The 21,971-nt window shown below is 36.4% G+C and overlaps 2 protein-coding genes across 2 annotated transcripts in view; both read right to left on the reverse strand.

Annotated features, from left to right (window-relative positions):
- LOC141283519 (tumor necrosis factor alpha-induced protein 2-like) overlaps positions 1-5,188 on the reverse strand; it is an 87,478-nt gene extending 82,290 nt beyond the window's left edge. Inside the window, exon 1 of the mRNA XM_073816804.1 lies at positions 5,110-5,188. Coding sequence (XP_073672905.1) covers positions 5,110-5,131 — 22 coding nt within the window. The 5' untranslated portion in view covers positions 5,132-5,188. The remainder of the gene's footprint in view (positions 1-5,109) is intronic.
- A 1,252-nt stretch (positions 5,189-6,440) lies between these two features.
- On the reverse strand, positions 6,441-21,514 carry LOC141283111 (tumor necrosis factor alpha-induced protein 2-like). The gene is made up of 13 exons (XM_073816387.1): positions 21,375-21,514; positions 16,579-16,767; positions 16,331-16,486; positions 15,032-15,656; positions 14,824-14,938; positions 14,616-14,738; positions 14,440-14,534; positions 13,863-13,961; positions 13,556-13,682; positions 11,817-11,942; positions 11,450-11,605; positions 7,493-7,614; positions 6,441-7,321 (listed from the first exon to the last, which is right to left on the reverse strand). The coding sequence occupies exons 1-13, from the start codon at positions 21,397-21,399 to the stop codon at positions 7,153-7,155; spliced, it is 2,127 nt and encodes a 708-aa protein (XP_073672488.1). The 5' UTR covers positions 21,400-21,514; the 3' UTR covers positions 6,441-7,152.
- Positions 21,515-21,971: the final 457 nt, after the last annotated feature.

Below are 21,971 nucleotides of genomic sequence, written 5' to 3' on the forward strand. Positions count from 1 at the left end.
TGCCTCATCAGACGGATGCTCCTCTTTACGGTTGCCGGTTTAAGGCTTCATTAAAAAGTCACTATTTTTCGCAGTCCGAAGTTTTGGAACCACATTGTACATGTCAGAAAACGAGCACCCCCTGCTGGTTGGACTAAAACTACCTACAGCAGCAAAATAGATTTCCACAAAGGGTCTCCCATCCACATATTGACCAAGCTTGAGCCTGCCTAGCTTTAATAAGGAACCAGTCTCTGGCTACTGCATTCAACTTGCTTGGGGCAACTTAAAAAAGCTGATCTGATCTAACGGAGAGGTAGAGTATCCTGCCAGGCTCAAAGTGGCCGGCAGATTGCGCTACCACCCCTATAAATGATGTCAAATTCATGATTGATGAAGGTGATTTCACCCCCTGCTGGCCAGACTGAAACTACCACAAGCAGCAAACTAGATTTTCAGAAAATAGCGCATCCTGTCCGGCTCACTATAGCTGGCAGTAAGCGCTACCATCTCAATGAATGATATCAAAGTCATAATTAAGGTGTGGAATTCATGACCACAGAAGGTCAGGAGGCCAGTTTGATGCCTCATCAGACGGATGCTCCTCTTTACGGTTGCCGGTTTAAGGCTTCATTAAAAAGTCACTATTTTTCGCAGTCCGGAGTTTTGGAACCACATTGTACATGTCAGAAAACGAGCACCCCCTGCTGGTTGGACTAAAACTACCTCCAGCAGCAAACTAGATTTCCACAAAGGGTCTCGCATACACATATTGACCAAGCTTGAGCCTGCTTAGGTTCAGTGAGCAACCAGACTCTCACTACTGCATTCAACAATTGAACTTGCTTTGGGCAACTTAAGAAAGCTGATCTGATCTAACGGAGGGGTAGCGTATCCTGCCAGGCTCAAAGTGGCCGGCAGATTGCGCTACCACCCCTATAAATGAGGTCAAATTCATGATTGAGGAAGGTCATTACACCCCCTGCTGGCCAGACTGAAACTACCACAAGCAGCAAACTAGATTTTCAGAAAATAGCGCATCCTGACCGGCTCATTATAGCTAGCAGTATCCGCTACCAACTCAATGAATGATATCAAAGTCATAATTAAGGTGTGGAATTCATGACCACAGAAGGTCAGGAGGCCAGTTTGATGCCTCATCAGACGGATGCTCCTCTTTACGGTTGCCGGTTTAAGGCTTCATTAAAAAGTCAATATTTTTCGCAGTCCAAAGTTTTGGAACCACATTGTACATGTCAGAAAACGAGCACCCCCTGCTGGTTGGACTAAAACTACCTCCAGCAGCAAACTAGATTTCCACAAAGGGTCTCCCATCCACATATTGACAAAGCTTGAGCCTGCTTAGCTTCAGTGAGCAACCAGACTCTGACTACTGCATTCAACAATTGAACTTGTTTGGGGCAACTTAAGAAAGCTGATCTGATCTAACGGAGGGGTAGCGTATCCTGCCAGGCTCAAAGTGGCCGGCAGATTGCGCTACCACCCCTATAAATGAGGTCAAATTCATGATTGAGGAAGGTGATTTCACCCCCTGCTGGCCAGACTGAAACTACCACAAGCAGCAAACTACATTTTCAGAAAATAGGGCATCCTGACCAGCTCAATATAGCTGGCAGTATGCGCTACCACCTCAATGAATGATATCAAAGTCATAATTAAGGTGGGGAATTCATGACCACAGAAGGTCAGGAGGCCAGTTTGATGACTCATCAGACGGATGCTCCTCTTTACGGTTGCCGGTTTAAGGCTTCATTAAAAAGTCACTATTTTTCGCAGTCCGGAGTTTTGGAACCACATTAGCCGCGTTTCCACTGTTGGGCCAAAAGCGGGCGTGCTAGTGCGTGCCAGAGCCAGTCGCGTTTCCACTGTCACTTCCGGGGCTTGATCGTGCCTCGTCGGTGCTTCCTCAGGGCCAATGGCCCGGATTTTTCGGCCCGACGAAAACCTTGGGCCAAAGCGGGCCAGCCGGGGCTTGAGGCGTGGTCAAAGTGAAAGGCGGAGTGTGTCTGCGGTACGATGCGCATTTCGCTGTATTACTAATACAGGGCTCTTCTATGTATTTGGGCCGAGGACAATATACAACGCCAGTTTGACGGCGTCTGCAGAAACAAAGACGTGATAAAATACATCGTTGCTGGACTCGCAAAGCTAAATATCCAGCGCACCACAGTGCAAGTTCGAGACAAGTTGAATAAATTGCGGGCGCAGTACAAAGCCATAAAAACGCACAATGGACAAAGCGATGCCCGGAGAAGACACTTACATTAGGCAGATATTTTATGGAAATGCATACAAAATTATACTAGAAGTACAACTGTGTAGTTATTTTTTGCAGTAGTGTGTAGATAATATGCAACATTTAGTTTAATGTAATACCAAGTTAGACGAAAGACTTCTGTGTCGGTCATAAAAACAAAGCTTCTTTTCAAGTGATTTATTAATGTAATATATTACAAATATTGCTGCTGCATAAACAACTGTTGCAGAGCACTTCTTGCATCAGAACAGACATCACCAACATTAGACGTTTCTGCATTCGCTGTATCCGGCTTCCACGTCGCTTTATTGTTCTTTTTCGCCTTGCAGCTAAGCTTTCGCCGTAAACGCTGCTGAGCCTCCGTCTTCGCATCTTGTTTTCGCTGCCTCATCTTCCACCAAGAAAACACCGAAAGGAGCAAACAGCCGCTTCGGCTCTCTTCCTTCGATAATCACACTACGGTGACTTACTTTCAATCTCCCCGCTGAAAGGGGAGAGGTTTTGTGACGTTTGATTGAAAGAGGTGTGTAAAGGGCGGGCTTTAGGTTTGCGCAGCGAGGCTACTGGCTCGATAGTGGAAACGCAGCTTACTTTTGGTCTTGGTGCTTGCGACTCGAGGCCATTGGCCCCGCCCGGCACGCTCTTAGCACTGGCTCGCACTGGCCCGACAGTGGAAAAGCGGCTAATGTACATGTCAGAAAACGAGCACCCCCTGCTGGTTGGACTAAAACTACCTCCAGCAGCAAACTAGATTTCCACAAAGGGTCTCGCATCCACATATTGACCAAGCTTGAGCCTGCTTAGGTTCAGTGAGCAACCAGACTCTGACTACTGCATTCAACAATTGAACTTGCTTGGGGCAACTTAAGAAAGCTGATCTGATCTAACGGAGGGGTAGCGTATCCTGCCAGGCTCAAAGTGGCCGGCAGATTGCGCTACCACCCCTATAAATGAGGTCAAATTCATGATTGAGGAAGGTGATTACACCCCCTGCTGGCCAGACTGAAACTACCACAAACAGCAAACTAGATTTTCAGAAAATAGGGCATCCTGACCGGCTCAATATAGCTGGCAGTATGCGCTACCACCTCAATGAATGATATCAAAGTCATAATTAATATTTTTAAATATACAAGCTGACAACTTGGAAATTTCAAGATATGCGAGCAAAATATGCTCCTGACAGTTCAGCACGATGAGCAAGACAAGCAAAATATGTTTTAGTTTCGTTTCTGTGTTCGAATCCGAATCCGTGTTTGGTTTGGGCGAATCACTGATTCACTAAGCCATTCATAAAAACAGTTATTTGATTCACTCCTGAATGATTCAGCCGTTTTGAAAGAATCGTTTGAACGACTCAGTGATTCAATCAATGAACATCGCTGCCACCTGCTGGCGGTTTTAAGTTTCCCATCACATTCTTTTCCAACAAATTTCTAGATTCAGAGTTTTGTATTTAAAACAATAATCTTATAACATTATTTATGCAATTATAAGTACATCTACATGTATAAATACCACATCTAAATGTCACTAGCTTCTGTGCAGTGCTCAGATGAGTTTTGTTTACATGATTTGATTTTTAATGGATAACAGTAGCCAGTCATTCATTCACATTGATGAAGTATTTAGAGATAAATCTTGTCTGTTTTCATTTCCATCTTTTTATTTATGAAATTGATTCATTTTGTAGAATTGAATTTTAAATGAACGAATACTACTTGGTATCGTGATTATGATACTTCAACTGGTATAGTATCGTAAGTCATTTTTATGGTATTGTGACAACCCTACTTCAAAGTGTACTAAAAATGCATAAAAAGTATTTACTTAGTCAGTTATCAGTATACCTATAAGTTCACTTTCAGTAGACTTGCAGTACAAACTAAAAACATAGATGTAAACTAGTTGTGTACTCAAAGTTTACTACTATTATACTTAAAGTATACTTAAAAGTGAGCCATAGAGTACTGAAATAGTACACTTAAAAGTATACTAGTACACTGATATTTGTACTTACTACATAAAGTATACTTAAAATATACTTGAACCTTACTTTAAGTATACCTCTATTTGGTAAGGGTGTTGCAAAACTGTCTTCTCTTATTAAACAGATTTTTCTTCATTGTAAATCAAAATATACCCATACGTGGTTGTTACATAACTGCTACGTGACTGGATCAACTTTCACTCCCCACTTAGAAGTAGGCTACTTTTTTCTTCACAAAAAGACTACATACTTTTAGCCAGGGCATAGTTGGCGAATTGCTACTTACACAGTGAGATAACAGCTGTTTCCCGCTTTGATTCGGTTAAAATATTTTACCATCATTTCATGTTTCCGTTTGACTCAGAGTTCTCCTAAAACAGCACCGTAATTTTTAGGAAAGAAATGTGCGTAAATCACAGTCTAATGTTTCAAGAAATGAAGAAATGACCAAACATATACAGCAAGAAAGAAGAGAAACTGAAATGGAATGGAATGCCATATTTCTATACAAGCTGGGTAGACTGTTTGAAGACCATTTTGCCAGCTAGCAAGTTGATGCTCACTCTTTCAAAGTGTTTTTCTTTATTATTATTTGTCGTTTTTTCATGTTGAAAAAGTTTAATTATGTCGTTTCAAATGATCGCCATGTCGCATATAGTGGTAAATCACCCGCGTTGTTTTTCTTTTAAAGCTTAAATACTTTATGTGCGAATATCTCTCTCTCTCTCTCTCTCTCTCTCTCTCTATATATATATATATATATATATATATATATATATATATATATATATATATATATATATATATCTGCATTCAGGATCTGCTTAAAATTAGTAATATACGTCGGAATTATGTGTCTTACCTTTTACATTCCTGAAGGCCATTATGCAAAAGTGAGATCAGACTCGTCTTTCAGCTTTTAGCTGTACGAGACCCACGGAGATTTTAGGGGGCGTCGAAATGTGGGAGTATAGGATTTGCTTTTAGGAAACCCAACAGCCCACCGACAACGACAGCAAAACACGAACAAATCATTCTTAGCATCAAAAAGTGGCAACAAAGTAATAGGCAAACTCTACATTTCATTATACCTGCTTCATTGCATTTATACTGGAACTGGAGTTAATACAAACAATATTTTACCATTAGCACTTAAAACACAGTAGCAAACTTTTATTAGCCACAATAGCAGGATGAGAATAATTAGTTTTACTGCATAAATTAATCAGTTTTTAAATTTTGGTTAAAGTGATACAATTCAGTTTCTATTTGCAATAATGGATTATTCTCTCTGACAAATGTAAGCATTTTATTTACTGTAGGGAAATGAAAGACACCTACAGTTAAAGTCAAAAGTTTACATGCACCTTGCAGAATCTGCAGAAAGGTAAATTATTTTACTATCATACAAACTGCATGTTGTTTTTTTTATTTAGTACTGACCTGAATAAGATATTTTAAATAAAATATGTTTACATATAGCCCACAAGAGAAAATAGTTGAATTTATATTTAAAAAAATGGCCCCGTTCAAAAGTTCACATCCCCTTGATTCTTAATAGTGTGTTGTTATCTTAATGATCCACAGCTGTGTTTCTTGTTTAGTGATAGTTGTTCATGAGTCTCTTGTTTGTCTTGAACAGTTAAACTGCCAGCTGTTCTTCAGAAAAATCCTTCAGTTCCCACAAATTATTTGGTTTTTCAGCATTTTTGTGTATTTCCACCCTTTCCAACAATGACTGTAGGATTTTGAAATCCATCTTTTCACACTGAGGACAACTGAGAGATTCATATGCAGCTATTACAGAAGGTTCAATCACTCACTGATGCTCCAGAAGGAAAAAAAATATGCATTAAGAGCCAGGGGTGTAAACCTTTGAACAACATGAAGATGTGTAAACATATTTTATGTGATATATCTTATTTAGGTCAGTACTAAATAAAAAATACAATGCATTTTGCATGATCCCTCTTATTTTGGTCAAATAAATAAAATTTCGCAGATTCTGCAAGGTGTATGTACATTTTGACTTCAACTGTACATTGACAGCAAAAGTAAAACAAAACAAAATGCTATTTTCTGAGCAGCCCTAAGTCTCTTTAGTTTAAAATAACATTTACTGTAGATACTGTATTGTGAACCAAGGCTTGCTGCATAATGAAACATTAAGTGCATTACATCAGAATGTTTAAATAGTTTTTGAAAATAAGTCTTTATTTTCAGAGCTATGAACATGCATTAAAATAAAGCTAAAACACTTTACATTAGAATAAATATATGCACCTTTTTTCACATTTAATGTACCATTTAGATTGTTGACATTTCACAGGTTTTCTCAACTGGTTTTACACAAATTCATTGCTGAAAAAAAACATTTCACCATATTCAAAAATGTCACTGATTAAATAAAAAAAAATGTGTTATTTACCTTAACTTTGGAGAATAGTTTAAAATCAGTTGAGAAAAACTGTAACAGAACAATCAAACTATATTAATAAAAATTACATGACATAATACTGGCCATGCGTTTAGGGTATCTCCCACTGGAATAGACTCCAGCTCCTGGTGATCCTGCAGAGGTTAAAGTGGTATGGAAATAACACTGATTGAATACTGAATGGATGAATAATACTGATTTTGTATCACAGTTTGTATCACAGTTGTTTAACATTGTAGCTCTAGATGTAACATGGTATTCAGATGATTTTTCTTGTGATAAGTGCTTTAGAAGACGTAAGTAGAGGACACAGTGTCCAGTAGACTTTAGCTTTGGAGAACAAAGCCAAATCAGTTGAGAAGAACAGAGTAATATCACTAAGTTTTCTTAATTGTAAGTATTACATCACACAATACTGATTATGTATCACAGTGTGAAACACAGTTGTTTAACATAGCTATAGATGTATCAGGGCATTAAGGTGATTTTCCGTTTGACGACTACTTTAGAGAAGAAGGACGTAGAGGACTCGGTGTCCAGTGTGCCTCTGTTTTCACTCAGACACCCTTTGATCTTTCGCAGATCTGAGCTTGAAAGGTTGGTCTTCAGGTTTAGGAGAGCAAGAACATGCTGCTCACTAGTAGAGAATGACAACAACAATCATTGATGAGACGACACAAATATTGTATTATTGATTATCTTTCATTTCGCTATATCTATACTGAAACTATAGGTTCTAAGTAGATATTTGTATAAAGAATGAGACTGAAAATAAGAAATTGCTTTAGTTTCTATAGTTCAGACTCACCTAATGTCAGGATAGTCTCTTGCCAGAGTAACGATCTCAAGTTGCAAACTCCCAGGATCCTGCAGTTTCAGAATCTCTGATAATTTGGGCAGAATTTGGCAGAGCCATTCCTCTCTGGATCCCTAGAGAAGAGAATGGTACTTGATTTAGAAAACTCAGTTTGTGTTACATAGTAATTTACCCTCTGCTTTCCCACAATTCATTATAGGCTCTTTCAAACAGAGAATATAATAGGGACATAACTCATTGTCATATTGTTTAAAATAATGGTACCAGATGACTGTGTGTTCCTGTCAGCATGTCAAGCACATAAACCGCAAAACTAGTCATAAAGGTCAGTTTTTACATTTAAACATTGTCTGAAAACTGAATAAATAAGTTTCACATTGATATATGTGACCCTGGACCACAAAACCAGTCATGAGGTAAAATTTTACAAAACTGAGATGTATACATCATATGAAAGCTCAATAAATAAGCTTTCTATTGTATGGTTTGTTAGGATAGGACAATATTTGTCCGAGATACAACTATTTGAAAATCTGGAATCTGAAGGTGCAAAAAAATCAAAATACTGAGAAAATCACCTTTAAAGTTGTCCAAATTGAGCTCTTAACAATGCATATTACTAATCAAAAATTACATTTTGATATGTTTATAGTAGGAATTTTACAAAAAATCTTCATGGAACATGATCTTTACGTAATTTCCTAATGATTTTTGGCATATTTATTTATTTATTTATTTATCTGGATCCCCATTAGCCACTACAAAAGTAGTGGCTATTCTTCCTGGGGTCCATCATACACACAACAAAACTACATTAATCCACAACAACAAAAACCACTACAAAAACATAAAAACCCAAATTTCATACATAACATCAAGACCAACAATCCACTCAGTACTGTGCAATTAAATATTTTTTCAACAATTTTTTAAACCTCACTTTACTTTCTAAAAAACATGTAATGTTCAATGGCAATTCGTTCCATGTTTTCATTCCTCTATACATTACAGTCCTTTGCTTTGCATTAGTTTTTGAAACCGGAAGCAAGAAATATCCTTTTGATGCAAGCCTGGTGTTAAAATTATGACTAGCATTACTATACAAAAGTTGACAATACAATACACTTGGAACTCGTGATACAGAAATATTTCTTATAAAACACAGAAGAGAAACAATTACCCTATCCTTTACCAATAGCCAACCTAGAGTTGTGTGCATTTTCATAATATTAACCCTTCTATTGCAGTGCAAAATTAATCGTGCAGCTCTGTTCTGGACTAACTGCAATTTTCCTAAATCTTTATTTGATGCACTCGACCATACCACCGGACAGTAATCCAGATAATTAAGAACCATTGCCTGCACAATTTTAGAGATACAATATTGTGGCAAAAATTTTACACATCTCTTAATAACTGATAAACCTCTTCCCATAACAATTACCATATTATCGATCTGTTTTGACCACTTTAGCCTACTATCAAGAATAACTCCAAGAAGCCTAATTTCCTCTACTTGTTCAATAGGCACACTATTTACAGACAACTTTAATTGTGGTTTACATTTTAGTTTAAAATTTGATCCAAACACAATACTTTTGGTTTTAGTCAAATTTAAAACCATCTTATTATTCCGTACCCAATTTACCACTAATTGTAACTCCTCATCTAAATCCGCAGACAATTTTTCAATTGATGTCGCTGGTAGATATAATGTTGTATCATCTGCATACATAACTGCCCTTGCATTCTTTAAAACCAAAGGAAGATCATTGGTAAAAATAGAAAATAACAATGGTCCTAGACAGCTTCCTTGAGGCACACCACATTGCAACTCTTTTACTTCTGAAAAACTTCCATTGAAAAATACACATTGCCTCCTACTAGTCAGATAACTTTTAAACCAGTGCACAGTGTGAGAAGTAAATTTATACCATTTCAGTTTTTCCAGCAATAAATTATGGTCCAGTACATCAAAAGCAGAGCTAAAATCCAACAATACTGTTCCTACTAAATTACTATCATCAATCTGAACTAAACAATCATCAATTATCTGTGTTAATGCTGTTCCTGTTGAATGTCCTACTCGATAAGCATGTTGAAAATCAGAGAATAAACTATTTTCCTTAAAGAATAATTGAATTTGTTCACAGACTATCGTTTCAAACACTTTACTAAGAACTGGCAATAAACTTATTGGTCGACTATTAGCACCACTAAAACTCAGTGCTGCATTTTTCTGTAAAGGAATGACCTTTGCTTCTTTCCAAGCTGAAGGGAAAATCCCTTCTTTAATACTCACATTAAAAATGTGACAAACTGGTCCTGCCAAACAACTGGCTGTTAATTTTACAAGACGTCCATCTAAGTTATCCATTCCCGATGGTTTATCTATATTTATCATTAATAATTTTTGTTCCACTTGTTGTACATTTAATTCATTCAATTTAAAACATAGGGCTGGGTTATCACTTACCATATTTTCAATTTGCTTTTCACTTGATGTAACATTATCAATTGACATTTCTTCTCTAAGCTTATTCACTTTATTTATAAAAAAGTCATTAAAATAATTGGCAATTTCATCTGATTTGGTTAAAAATAATTCCCCTGTCTCAATAAAAAAAGGAGTTTGACCTGATTTCCTACCCATTATCTCATTAATAATATTCCACAGTTTTTTTCCATCATATTTATTTTCATTTATTTTTACTTTATAAAATGTTCTTTTCTTTTTTCTTTTTTCTATTAATCTTAGTTACTTGCATAAAAGAAAAGTCAATAATTTTGACCCATACAATGTATTTTTGGCTATTACTACAAATATACCCCAGCGACTTAAGACTGGTTTTGTGGTCCAGGGTCACATATGGTTTGTTAGGATAGGATAGGAGGATTTTCAACATTTTGAAAATCTGTAATCTGATGGTCCAAAAAAATCTAAATATTAAGAAAATCATATTTAAAGTTGTTTAGATTTTTGGCATAAAAAAGGATCAATACTTTTGAGCCATACAATGTATTTTTGGCTATTGCTACAAATACACTTGTGTGATTTATGACTGGATTTGTGGTCCAGGTTTTCCAAACCATTTGAATGAATTAACCCCACAGTCTCACCATGTGAACAACTGTGATGAAAACACATAAAACACAAACATATTTACACCAAAACTTTACTAAAAGAAGATAAAACATTGATCAAGGCAATAGTTCACCCAAAAATTTGCTCACCAATGGATCCTCCGCCGTAAATGTAATTTTAAATAATCGCTTCTGATCAAAATATAAATCCATAATCCATAATAAGGCTTCCTCCAGTTAAAAGGTCTTTGTCGTCCTCTCAAGTCCACTGACATATTTGTTTAGGACTGTTTTCATTTGTAAATGGTGCTTGATCCGTTCATATTTCTCTCCTGATTCAGATGAGACAGCTTTTTTTACTGGAGAAAGCAATATTATGGATAGAAGAGCCAGAAACAATGGTTTGAAGTTAAAAACATCTTATTGATGGAACATTTGTATATTAACTCAATATTTGTGAACATCTTGGATGGCAAAGCGGTGAGTGAATTATCTGTAAATTTTTGTTCCGGAAGTGAACTAATCCTTTAACTACCTAAACCTTAGGAGTTTATTGAGGCAAAAGTCGTAGTTTATGGTTTGTTAATACTGAGAATTGGACCTTAAAATAAAGTGTGACCTTCAGATTACACTTCAGAGAACCGAAATGTAAAGTTTTTTGAGAACCGAAAAGATAATGACAACCACGTGTGTGACTAAGAGCCAGGAGTCTTTCCAAATGGTTTCAGAAGTAGGAATCCAAGGAAGGCAAAAGCCAAGAGATTATTTTTTTCAAAATGTTTAAATGTACATGAAAACTCCACTATGCACATTTTGGTCGCACGTTAGTATATGTTTATATGCATGTGTTGGTCTGAATCTTACCTCCTTGGCAAACACAGAGCAGATTTTATTGCTGTCATCGCAGATGAACTCAGCAGCTGCTTCCTGCTGCTCTTTGTCCTTCAGTTTCAGTTTTCTCTTCATCATTCGCCTCACATACTCAACTATTACTTCTCCATGCAGATCAGCCAGTAGCTCCTATAAACACACAGACACACACTCTTCAGAGACCCATAATTGTAAAATAATACCAAAAATACCACATTAGTAACAAATCTGAGAGTATACATGTTTACAAGGTTTTTTTAGAATTTGTTTTGTTTTTGTTTTTTAAATTACATTTTTTAAATGCTAACTTGCCATGTTACAGTTCTGAAAGAAAGATATTTGCTTCAAAAGTGGTTCTGACCTCTCTGCAGTCAGGCTTGAGCTCTTTGAAGTTGTTCATGTTATTCTCAAGCGCCTTCACCAGCTCCTCCACAACCTCACAATGTCCAGCAAACCAAGCTTGAGTCCACAGCTTACGGTACAGCGGCTGTGCAGAAAAACATTTTAGTTAGGCCTATTTCCAAAATGTAAGATTTAATTTAAGAAGTTAATATTAAAAGAAAGTAGAGCACATTATTTATATAAATGAGGACATCTGTGTTGGCCCTGGAAAGACATTCCTATAATAAAATCAAAAGCCAAGTCATCTGAGAGAAATTTTAAAGTTAAAGGTTTAAAAAAGTTTGTAACTTCAATTGTTTTTGATATTGACAATGTTTTAGACATTGTTCTGTTTTATGTTACAGGTCAGAAGGACATGACAAGGAGTCCACTCCCTGCAATACAAAGTCAATGGAGAGCGTTGGTTTGACCCGCCCCCCACCCCTGGTATGGGCGTTGCCTAAATGCGCTCTGCCTCTGAAGCTAAGTGTCTCAGTCATCTGACTCCTCCTCTTTATTATAACATCGTTAAGGGCACTGACATCACCATGATTGAGAAGATTGAAACAAGATTGTTTAAGTGAGCAGCTACAGTACTTCAGACAGCGTTGTTGCGCTCTGCCATTTCACACTATTAAAAAATAAACAAAACTTGGCGTGCCGTGGGGAATGTGCATTGATACACCTTTATTAAATATGTTACGTGGTTTATTTTGATAGGTTAACTTTTTTGTGGTGTTCAGAGAAAGCACTTCCCCAGTACTACTGAGTGTGTGCACTTAGGGCACAAATTCCAAATATGAATCACCACCACACCATACCACATGTCATGTTCTTTCCTTCCTTCCTTCCTTAATGCAACCTCTGAGTCTTGATAAAAAGTCTATATTCCACATTGGTGCTGTTCCGTGCCATGCAAAATTGTTGATGCTGATTTCATTTTACTGGTAACTTATTCTTCCTGATTGTATCTTCATATTTTAAATGATTTGTGTAATTAAAATGTTTGATAAAACTTTATAAAACTAAATTTTTTTGGCACACACTATGAAATGCATTTACTAAAGTTAAAAAAAGGCATTACAAAGGTCGGGTCAAATATCATCTTATAATGGGAAGGTTAATTTCTGTCATTGAAGGTGTTCCTATTTTTTTAAGTAGTAGAAGCATTAGTGCCCCTAAAAGTATGCCACTGGCCATTTTCACCACTTTTTCTAGCCTTCTGTATCTTTAGTTTGTGTTCGGTCTTGCTGCTAAATACTGGTTTGTGTATTCCTTTTAGCTACATTTCATTAAAAGTGTTTTGAGATTGTTATGAGATGGAAAATGTTGTTTGGGACTGTACTATCCAGAAACAGTCAGGGTTTGTTTAGAGGTTTTACTGAAACACGGCACTGGAACAACGGGAGTAATCAAAATAAAAGGTTTTTATTTCAGAATTCCGAGTCTCATAACGACATCAAAGCAGACAGCAAAAAGACTGATATTGCATCAGCTCTCTAAGCCCCAGCAGCCAATACAGGCCACACCCCATTACTTTTGTAACCAATTACAGGCTTTGAACATTAACAGCCAAGTATCATTTACTATCCACTACATTTGGAATTTCCCTAAAGCTAACAGAGTATTCTTGTGAACTAAAACAACTAAAACTCTTGCTAAGGGTGAACAAACACCACAGGGACAGTATCTTCAGGTAAATAAGTAAAGTAACCATACCTTTAGGTCTGTGTGAATACGGCTGAGGAAGTATTTGTGACTAATGTTTTTGACATATGCTAATGTGGACAGGCAAGCTGTTCTGGTGTCCTCTGATAAAGGATGTTCTGGTTTTCGTACATAATCCCTGAGGATTTAGAGAAATAATAGTTGGTAAAGTTTAAGTGTAATAAGGACAGAAGACTTGTAACATGTTAACAGTTAACACAGAGCTCTAGTTTATATGAAATAAAATGTATGTACACTTTTTAGAACTGCTGCAATAAGGGAAAAAAAACACATTTCTCAGTCAACCATTCAAACTTACCTAAACTGGAAAATATTGACCAGAGTCGCACTAACAATTTTAGGAATGTTTTCTTGTTTTTTGTGTTTGTTGATAAGTTCCTCCAGACTAGTCTTATGGCTGCCATTGAAAAAAAAAGGAGAAAGCATGTCAGTCTTACGATTGTACTTAAGTGAGAATGTGACAATAGCTGCGTTTCCATTACCCCTAAATTGCGCAAAATAAAATTGCGAATTGAAAATATGCCTAATGGAAACGGGTCAATTGCGCAAAAACTCCCATATGTCGCAAAAAAGTTTTCGCGCTCGCGTGAGGTGGTTTTTCTGGCAATTCGAAAAAGGAATATTTCACAAAACAGCGATGGAAATTTTTTTTCTTCCAAATTTACAGGTCACATTTGATTAAATATAGCCAAAATTGTACAAAAATCTATTGCCTTGACTTATCGCGAGGAAAAATTTACGTTTTAGTCGCATAACATTGGTTAATGGAAATGCCGTTATTTCGCAATACTTCTTAATCGACATTTATAAAATATCACCAGTTTTGCGCAAATCTGTAATGGAAACACGCCTAATGATAGTGACTAGTTATCCACCTAAGAAGAAAGCTGTCCAGCTGGTTTAGAAGATTCCAGGCTTTACCTTCACAGCTCAAAAGTGTGTTGACATCTTTTACAGCCCCATCAAGAAGCTATAAGAAAAATGCTTGAGACTCAGTTTGAGGATCGTAACTTGTAATAATCTTAGAGAGTCTGTAGAGCTCATAACCTACTGGTAAAACATCTACAGCAAGGTTACTGAAGTAGTATCCATCCATTAGCTCTGGTTCGATGCCGTCAATCCATTTTTTCTCTTCCTTCTCAAAAGCAGTGCATAACCACTTTCTAACCTCGTTCTGATGAGAGAAAACAAGCAACAGGAATTATAAACTAAAACATGAGAAGAACATCAACATTGTATCTACACCAGATATGAATCACCTCTTTGTAAGAGAAGTACTGTTCCTCTAATCTCCGAAGATCTTCTTCAGGTAACAGAGGTCCAAGTGATGAACTGTTGATGTGCTCCTCAAGCTCTTTATGCTTTAATACATCTCTGGGAAAAAAAAAAAAACATTACAGAAAATTAACATTTCTGAAACTTCTGAAACATGATTTGGAAAAACAAATGTCATTTACTAGCCCTTACTTTGGGTAGTACTCCACAATCCAACTCAATATGTAGAGGCAATCTTCACAACTGATTTCAGATCTGACAAGCTCTTGGAGTCTGGTGGAAAAGGCTTGATGGTAGAGCTGAGCATACGTCCTGCAGATGTCAAAGTCTGGTGGGTAACACTCTCTCAGATTTCGGACCACTCTGAGCAGGTCTTTCTGCACTTGTTTGCCCATTCGGCACACCTCTTTCTTTAAGGAGGTAGACAGGTTGTCTGCTTTATTCTCCTTTTCATCTGCATTTTTCATTCGTCCCTCAACGATAATCTTGAGTGATGTGTCATGGATGTGTCTGCACCTTGTAGGCCTCCATATGGGACGTTGATCCACTTCCGCCCAGCGTCTGTCCTGTGCCTCCTCTTTAAGTATCGAAATCAAAGCACTCTTGAGTGTCTCCTTGTTGTCCTCACTAAAAGAGTCATGGATGACGAATCTCAGTCGCAAAATAAAGATCTCATAGTCTGTATTCAGCTTGTCTTCCTCATCTTCTGCCCAGTCCACTTCTTTTAAATTGTAGAGACGTTCCTCAGCTTCCATCAGCTGCTGCTGTGCTTCAGCCAAACGATTCTGCTCAAGGTTCCCATTGAAATCCAGCTCCACTACATTATATAATTACATTATATTAACTTAATTTTTTTAACTGATTCTTAGCTCCTGCTAATTCTCATGTGTATAGTATAGCAACCTTTAATATAGTGACATATATCAGCTGCATTATACATTTTCATATTTAAAGATCCATTTGTGACCATGGACCACACAACCAGTCCTAAGAAGTACAAGTATATTTGTAGCAATCGTAGTAGTTATCAATTTTTCTTTTATGCAAAAAAGTATTTGAATATTAATTTAAGATCATGTTCCATGAAGATATTTTCTAATTTTCTTTCATAAATACATCAAAACTTAGTAATATGCATTGCTAAGAACTTCATTTAGACAACTTTAAATGCAATCTTCTCAATATTTTGGATTTTTTTTTGCACCCTCAGATTCCAGAATTTTAAATAGTTGTATCTTGTCCAAATATTGTCCTATCCTAACAAACCATATCAATGCAAAACTAATTCTGAAAAAGGGTCCCTTATGACTGTTTTTTTGTGGTCCAGGGTCACATTTAAACGTTGAGAGGAACATATCAAGCATGAAATAAAAACCAAATGTATTAATTGCATTTACACTGTCATTGTTCTAATTGTAAAACAAATTATTACAAACAAATAATTGACTTTTTTATGTTTAGAGTACTTTTTTTCTACCAACTGTACTTTACCTGATGGAGTTTCAGCGGATTTTGGATTCTTCTGCCGTTTCTTGAAATCAAGAATTTTCATTGTTTCTGATAATTTGACTCTGATTTTTTGTTTCACACATTCTGCTTCAGGATCAGGAGAATCTGCTATGCCTTCAATGGCATCGAGGTTCACTTCTAAAGTAAAAATCAGAAATTGGAAGATAATAAGAAACTTGTTTTCTTTCATTTACAAGCATTACAATTTACAACACACTGTGATATTTTACCTAACAGTTTTTCAGTGATGAGAGAAGCTTCAGATTTTGAATTCTTTCTGTGTTTTACAACGTTTTTCATTTTAATATTTTTTGGTATTTTCACTTTGTGCTTTTGTTTCTGACATTGTTCCTTGGGCTCTTCATCAGCTGTGCCTTGAATGCCAATGACTTCTTCACAGATTTCTTCATCGAGGCCTTCTGAAAGCAGAAAGTAATCAGAAACATATATTAAAATATTATTCTTATGAAATAAATAAATCATCATATCTGAATATTGGGATGGGACAAAGCCTCCTACAATGCTGTCCTGGTATTAAAGTGTTACCACAGATAAGGTTAGGTGACAATGCCAAGATTCATCAGGCTCAAATTGTGAAAGACTGGCAACCACAGAGTCCTTAACCCCATTTAGAGTCTTTATGAGATGCTGGAGTTATTTGTTAGACTGCCTTTAGCATTGATAACTTTGTGAATTTGTTTTGGAACTTGTTCAACAACTTTATGCAGCATCACATTTATTTTCATTAAGAGTTGCATTGATTTTTAAACATGGTGCTGGTAAAATCGATTCCAGGACATCCAAAAAGCTTTACATAAGGGTTGAGATCTGGAATGCATGTGTGAAAATGATTCCTCATGCTCGCTGAATTGCTCTTTCACAATCTGAGCCCAGTGAACCTTGGCATTAAAATAAAGGAATATGGATATGGTTGTCTTTCAACATGGTTTTTGAAAAAGAATCATCAGTGAGGGTTTAAAGAACTATTACAAAACATAACATGCCAAAAGCATTAATCACTGCAATAATGATCCAATCCTAAACTTTTCTTTTTATTTGCTTATTAAAATTCAATCTAATTACACTGCTCTATCACACAGATGTAAGTATTACCTAGTATTATTTTCTTTCTAAGAGTAACTTACCCAACACTGATGAGGACACATAGGAAGTGTCCCAGTAAACCATGTTTATGTTATCATTTCAAGCACGTGCGCGCGCGCTCACACACACACACACACACACACACACACACACACACACACACACACACACACACACACACACACACACACACACACACACACACACACACACAGTTTTGGCTCAACAGAATGGAAAAACAGTTTCCAGCTCTCTAACCAGATTGCACATACTATGGCAAGCCATTTTAACATTTAAACTTAAACCAAACTAGTATCTATTTTCACTTCATCCTACTAGTACTTTAAAAAAAATAATATCAGTATCTTTTCTATTAAGTAGTACTTATTCATTAGTTACTATAGTGCTTATTCTTAGGTATTAGTGTCTATTTGTAAAGTTACTAGTACTTATTCGTTAGATGCTAGTTCTTATTTATTAGATATCAGTAATTATTCCAGTAGTGACTAGTATTTAAGTATACTTTATTTGTTAAAATTAGAACTAGTACTTATTTTAGTACTTATTTATTAGATACTGGTATTTATTAAGAGTCTAGTACCTGTTTAATAGATACTAGTAGATATTCAATATGTACAAGTATTTATTTATTAGACACTATCTTTTGTGATTACTAGTAGTAACTGTTCTTATCTTACTAGTCAGATCTGCTTTTTTACTCGTCTTATGTTATGACTAGTCCGAATGGCCACAGTAGAGTTAAATTAAACATTTTACTACTAAAATAAAAACTCTTGCTAGTAACATTTCAGGTAAGTCCTAGTATTTATTAAATGTGTGCTAGTATCTATGTAATGAATGAGTAATACTATCTAATAAATAAGAACTACGGAGTACCTAATGAATAAGTACTAGTATCTAATAATAACTAGTATCTAAATAATATGTAATAAATACGAACTAGTATTAATTTAATAGGTAAGCATGTCTAATAAAAATACTATTATCTAATGATTAAGTACTAGTATCTAATAATAGGTACTAGTATCTAAAAAATAAGTACTAGTACCTAATGAATATCTACTAGTACATAGAAATACTAGTGCATACTAGTCAAATCTGAATAGGTGATCTTAATGACAGATCCCCATAGAAGTAAATGGCAAAAACGTTACTAGTAACAATAACATAAGTACTAGTCACTATTGAAACAAGTAGTAGTATTTAATAAATAAGTAGTATCTATTTAATAGGTACTAGTATCTAACAAATTAGTACCAGTATCTAATAAGTACAGTATCTATCTCATGATAAGTACTAGTATCTAATGAATAACTACTAGTACATAAAAATACTAGTACATACTAGTCAAAACTGAATAGCTGATCTTAATGACAGATCCCCATAGAAGTAAATGGCAAAAACGTTACTAGTAACAATAACATAAGTTCTAGTCACTATTAAAAGAAGTAGTAGTATTTATTAAATAAGTAGTATCTATTTAATAGGTACTAGAATTTAACAAATTAGTACCAGTATCTAAAAAGTACAGTATCTATCTCATGATAAGTACTAGTATCTAATGAATAACTACTAGTACATAAAAATACTAGTACATACTAGTCAAAACTGAATAGCTGACATGTCAAATACAGATCCCCACAGAAGTTAATGGCAAAAATTAATATTTACTAATTACAATATAATAGTTAGTAGTCACTATTGAAATATGTACTTTTATCTAATGAATAAGTACTAAGCCCATCTATTTAATAGGTACTAATATCTAATAATAAGAACTAGCCTAGTATCTAATGAATATGTAGGCCTAGTAGTATCTATTTAAGCACTAGTAGCTAATGAATAAGTTGCCTTTTAGTAACGTCACTTAATGGAAAAGATACGAGTATCCAGGGAGCAATTTGTGAAAAAAGCAGAGGGGGGTGCTTTTGAAAACTTTTTTCTCTCTCCATAGGCGGAGTTTGACAAAACTCCAATAAGGCTATAGCCTAAGTAACCTAATCTCTTAACAACGCACATTATTGCTGTGTTCCAGGCAGGTTTTTGAGCCTGTAAATCATTACTTCAAACCAGGACTCACGAGTTTGTAGCATTCCAGGCAAGTCACGCTAAACTGCCTGAGCGCATTTTTTATTATTATTATTATATTATTATTAATTTGATTGCAACGTAGTCAATTTTTTCACCGTGTACCACTAGCATAAACACCGCATTCGTAAAGGCTGTCGTTGTTTCGCGGGCTATTTGACGTCAGAGCGCGGAACTGGGAGTACATCGATCTAGTAGGAGTTCACGAGTGGGAAGTCACGGGTTTGACTGCTGTTCAGGTGCACTTTCACGGGTAGAAGGTTGGAAAAACACGGGTAACGGGTCGCCTAGAACGCGGCATATATACCTGTCTTTTCAGGCGTACCAGATAATGATAGTCATGTCATTAAATGTTTTTAATACGAAGGAAACTTTGTCTAACGTGATCACAATTTCATAAAAACATTGTTAGGCCTAATAATTGTAATAATGTCATTTTAAACAACTTATAAATTAATTAGAGAAAGCGAATAAAGAATGGAGATTTTTGAATCTTCGAATCAGTACACCACTGCATCACAAAATGATTCACTGTTTCGAAGCGCTCCAATCGAATTGCAAATCATTTGATTCAAAACGGGAATTCAAAGCGTCTATGGTGAATCATTTGATTCAAAACGGGACTTTAAAGCGTGTATCGCAAATCATTTGATTCAGAACGGGACTATAGCGGGTTAGCGGGATGTTTTTATTCCCACCGGGGATAAGTAAATATATACTAGTACTGGTGAAAAAAACAGCTAAACCCAGCCTAGGCTGGTTGGCTGGTTTTAGCTGGTCAACCAGCCTGGTTTTAGCTGGTCATAGCTGGTCGGCAGGCTGGTTTTAGAGGGGTTTTGTCAATTTTTCTAGCCTGGCCAGGCTGGTCAGGCTAGTCTTAGCTGGTCAGGCTGGGAAACCACCAGCTAAAACCAGCCTGACCAGCCTGGGAGACCAGCTAAAACCAGCCACTTCCAGCTTAAACCAGCTAAGACCAGCCAACCAGCCTAGGATGGAATTAGCTGGTTTTTTCAGCAGGGTTATAGATTTAATGTTAAAACGGTTTGCCATACAAATACGTCGTTTTTTTCTTTCCCTTTTTCCCGAAGCTATGGCACCAACAAAGTTCCTATCTTCTCCCTTGGCAATTTGGCGGATACCGCTGGCTCGACAGACGGTACATTATACTGCCTACTGTAGGCGAAATGGCGCTGGGAAGGCAAAATCGCGGACCGGGGGCACATAGACCGGACCGCAAGGACACTTTGCCGTTGGACCTCAAAGGGGCAGAGGCTCTGAACTCCTATACAGAGTACCGACCTGAAAATATCTTGCAGTCACATTGGACTTTACGTTTTAACTGCAGCACAGTTAAAAATACCATTCGATTTTGTGTTGAAGCAAGTAACCGGTCTAAAGTGTTAAGATCAGTGGTGTTAACCCGTTTTCTCTTTCTAGTTGCTATGGCAATGATGATGACGACATGGCGGTGAGAAAGCTTGCAAATGCTATTTTAATACGTGGAATGCAGACCACTAAAATAAACTGGTTACATGGCGTTTAACGTTTAGCCTCCGTAGTTTGTTTTCTTATGTGCCACATTTCAGTCATAGCAGAGTTAAAAGGCTGTTGTCCACACAACTTTTAAGTCATTGTGCTGACGCCGATCATAGCAATACGATTTCGTGAATTCCTAAATATAAGTGTGACATATACATTTGGGGAACACAACAAAAGTTTTAATTCATGTCTATTTTTAAAAAGACTCTAAACAGCCAGGCTATAAGAGTGCGGTCAACAGAACAACCCAGTGTCATGCTATATATTGTCTTACCTTTTCTCGTTTTGCTAAAAGGCATTATCCAGAATTAAAGGCAGCTCAAAAGTGTCCCAGTACTTTCTTCAAGCTTTCAGTTGTGAGAGCCCTTCACAGCTTCATTTATATACTGCTGCTGGTGTGCTCCAGAAAAGCTGTTGCATCATGTGATCTAGTGAAGAAGAGGCACACCCTATGTTTGGACTGTTAATTTTTCTGTTTGCAAACATCCAGCTTTTATTTTTCTATCTTGATTGCTAAAACTAATCTACCTCCTGGTTGTTGACTATGCAGTGAATGCTGATAATGATAATTAATCATCTGACTCATTCATGACTCATATCTGATTTGTGGGAAATCTAGTAAAACAAAACAAGAGGTCCAGTATGATTTTGTTTAGGGATTATTTTATAGAAAACAAAAGCATTGATAACGCACATCCCATTTTCAATGAGGGTGGGTTGTCAAAATGACAAAACTGGATTGTTTTTTTTTTAATCCAGGAATTGTGTGTGTGTCTGTGTGTGCAGCACACATGGTCAGCGTTTGGAAATAGCCTGTGGGTTGGTCTACTTACTCTATTGTAAGTAGCATTACAATTATACTGCAAATGTA

The sequence above is a fragment of the Garra rufa genome, chromosome 13 (genome assembly GCF_049309525.1).
Source record: "Garra rufa chromosome 13, GarRuf1.0, whole genome shotgun sequence".
Taxonomy (NCBI): domain Eukaryota; kingdom Metazoa; phylum Chordata; class Actinopteri; order Cypriniformes; family Cyprinidae; genus Garra; species Garra rufa.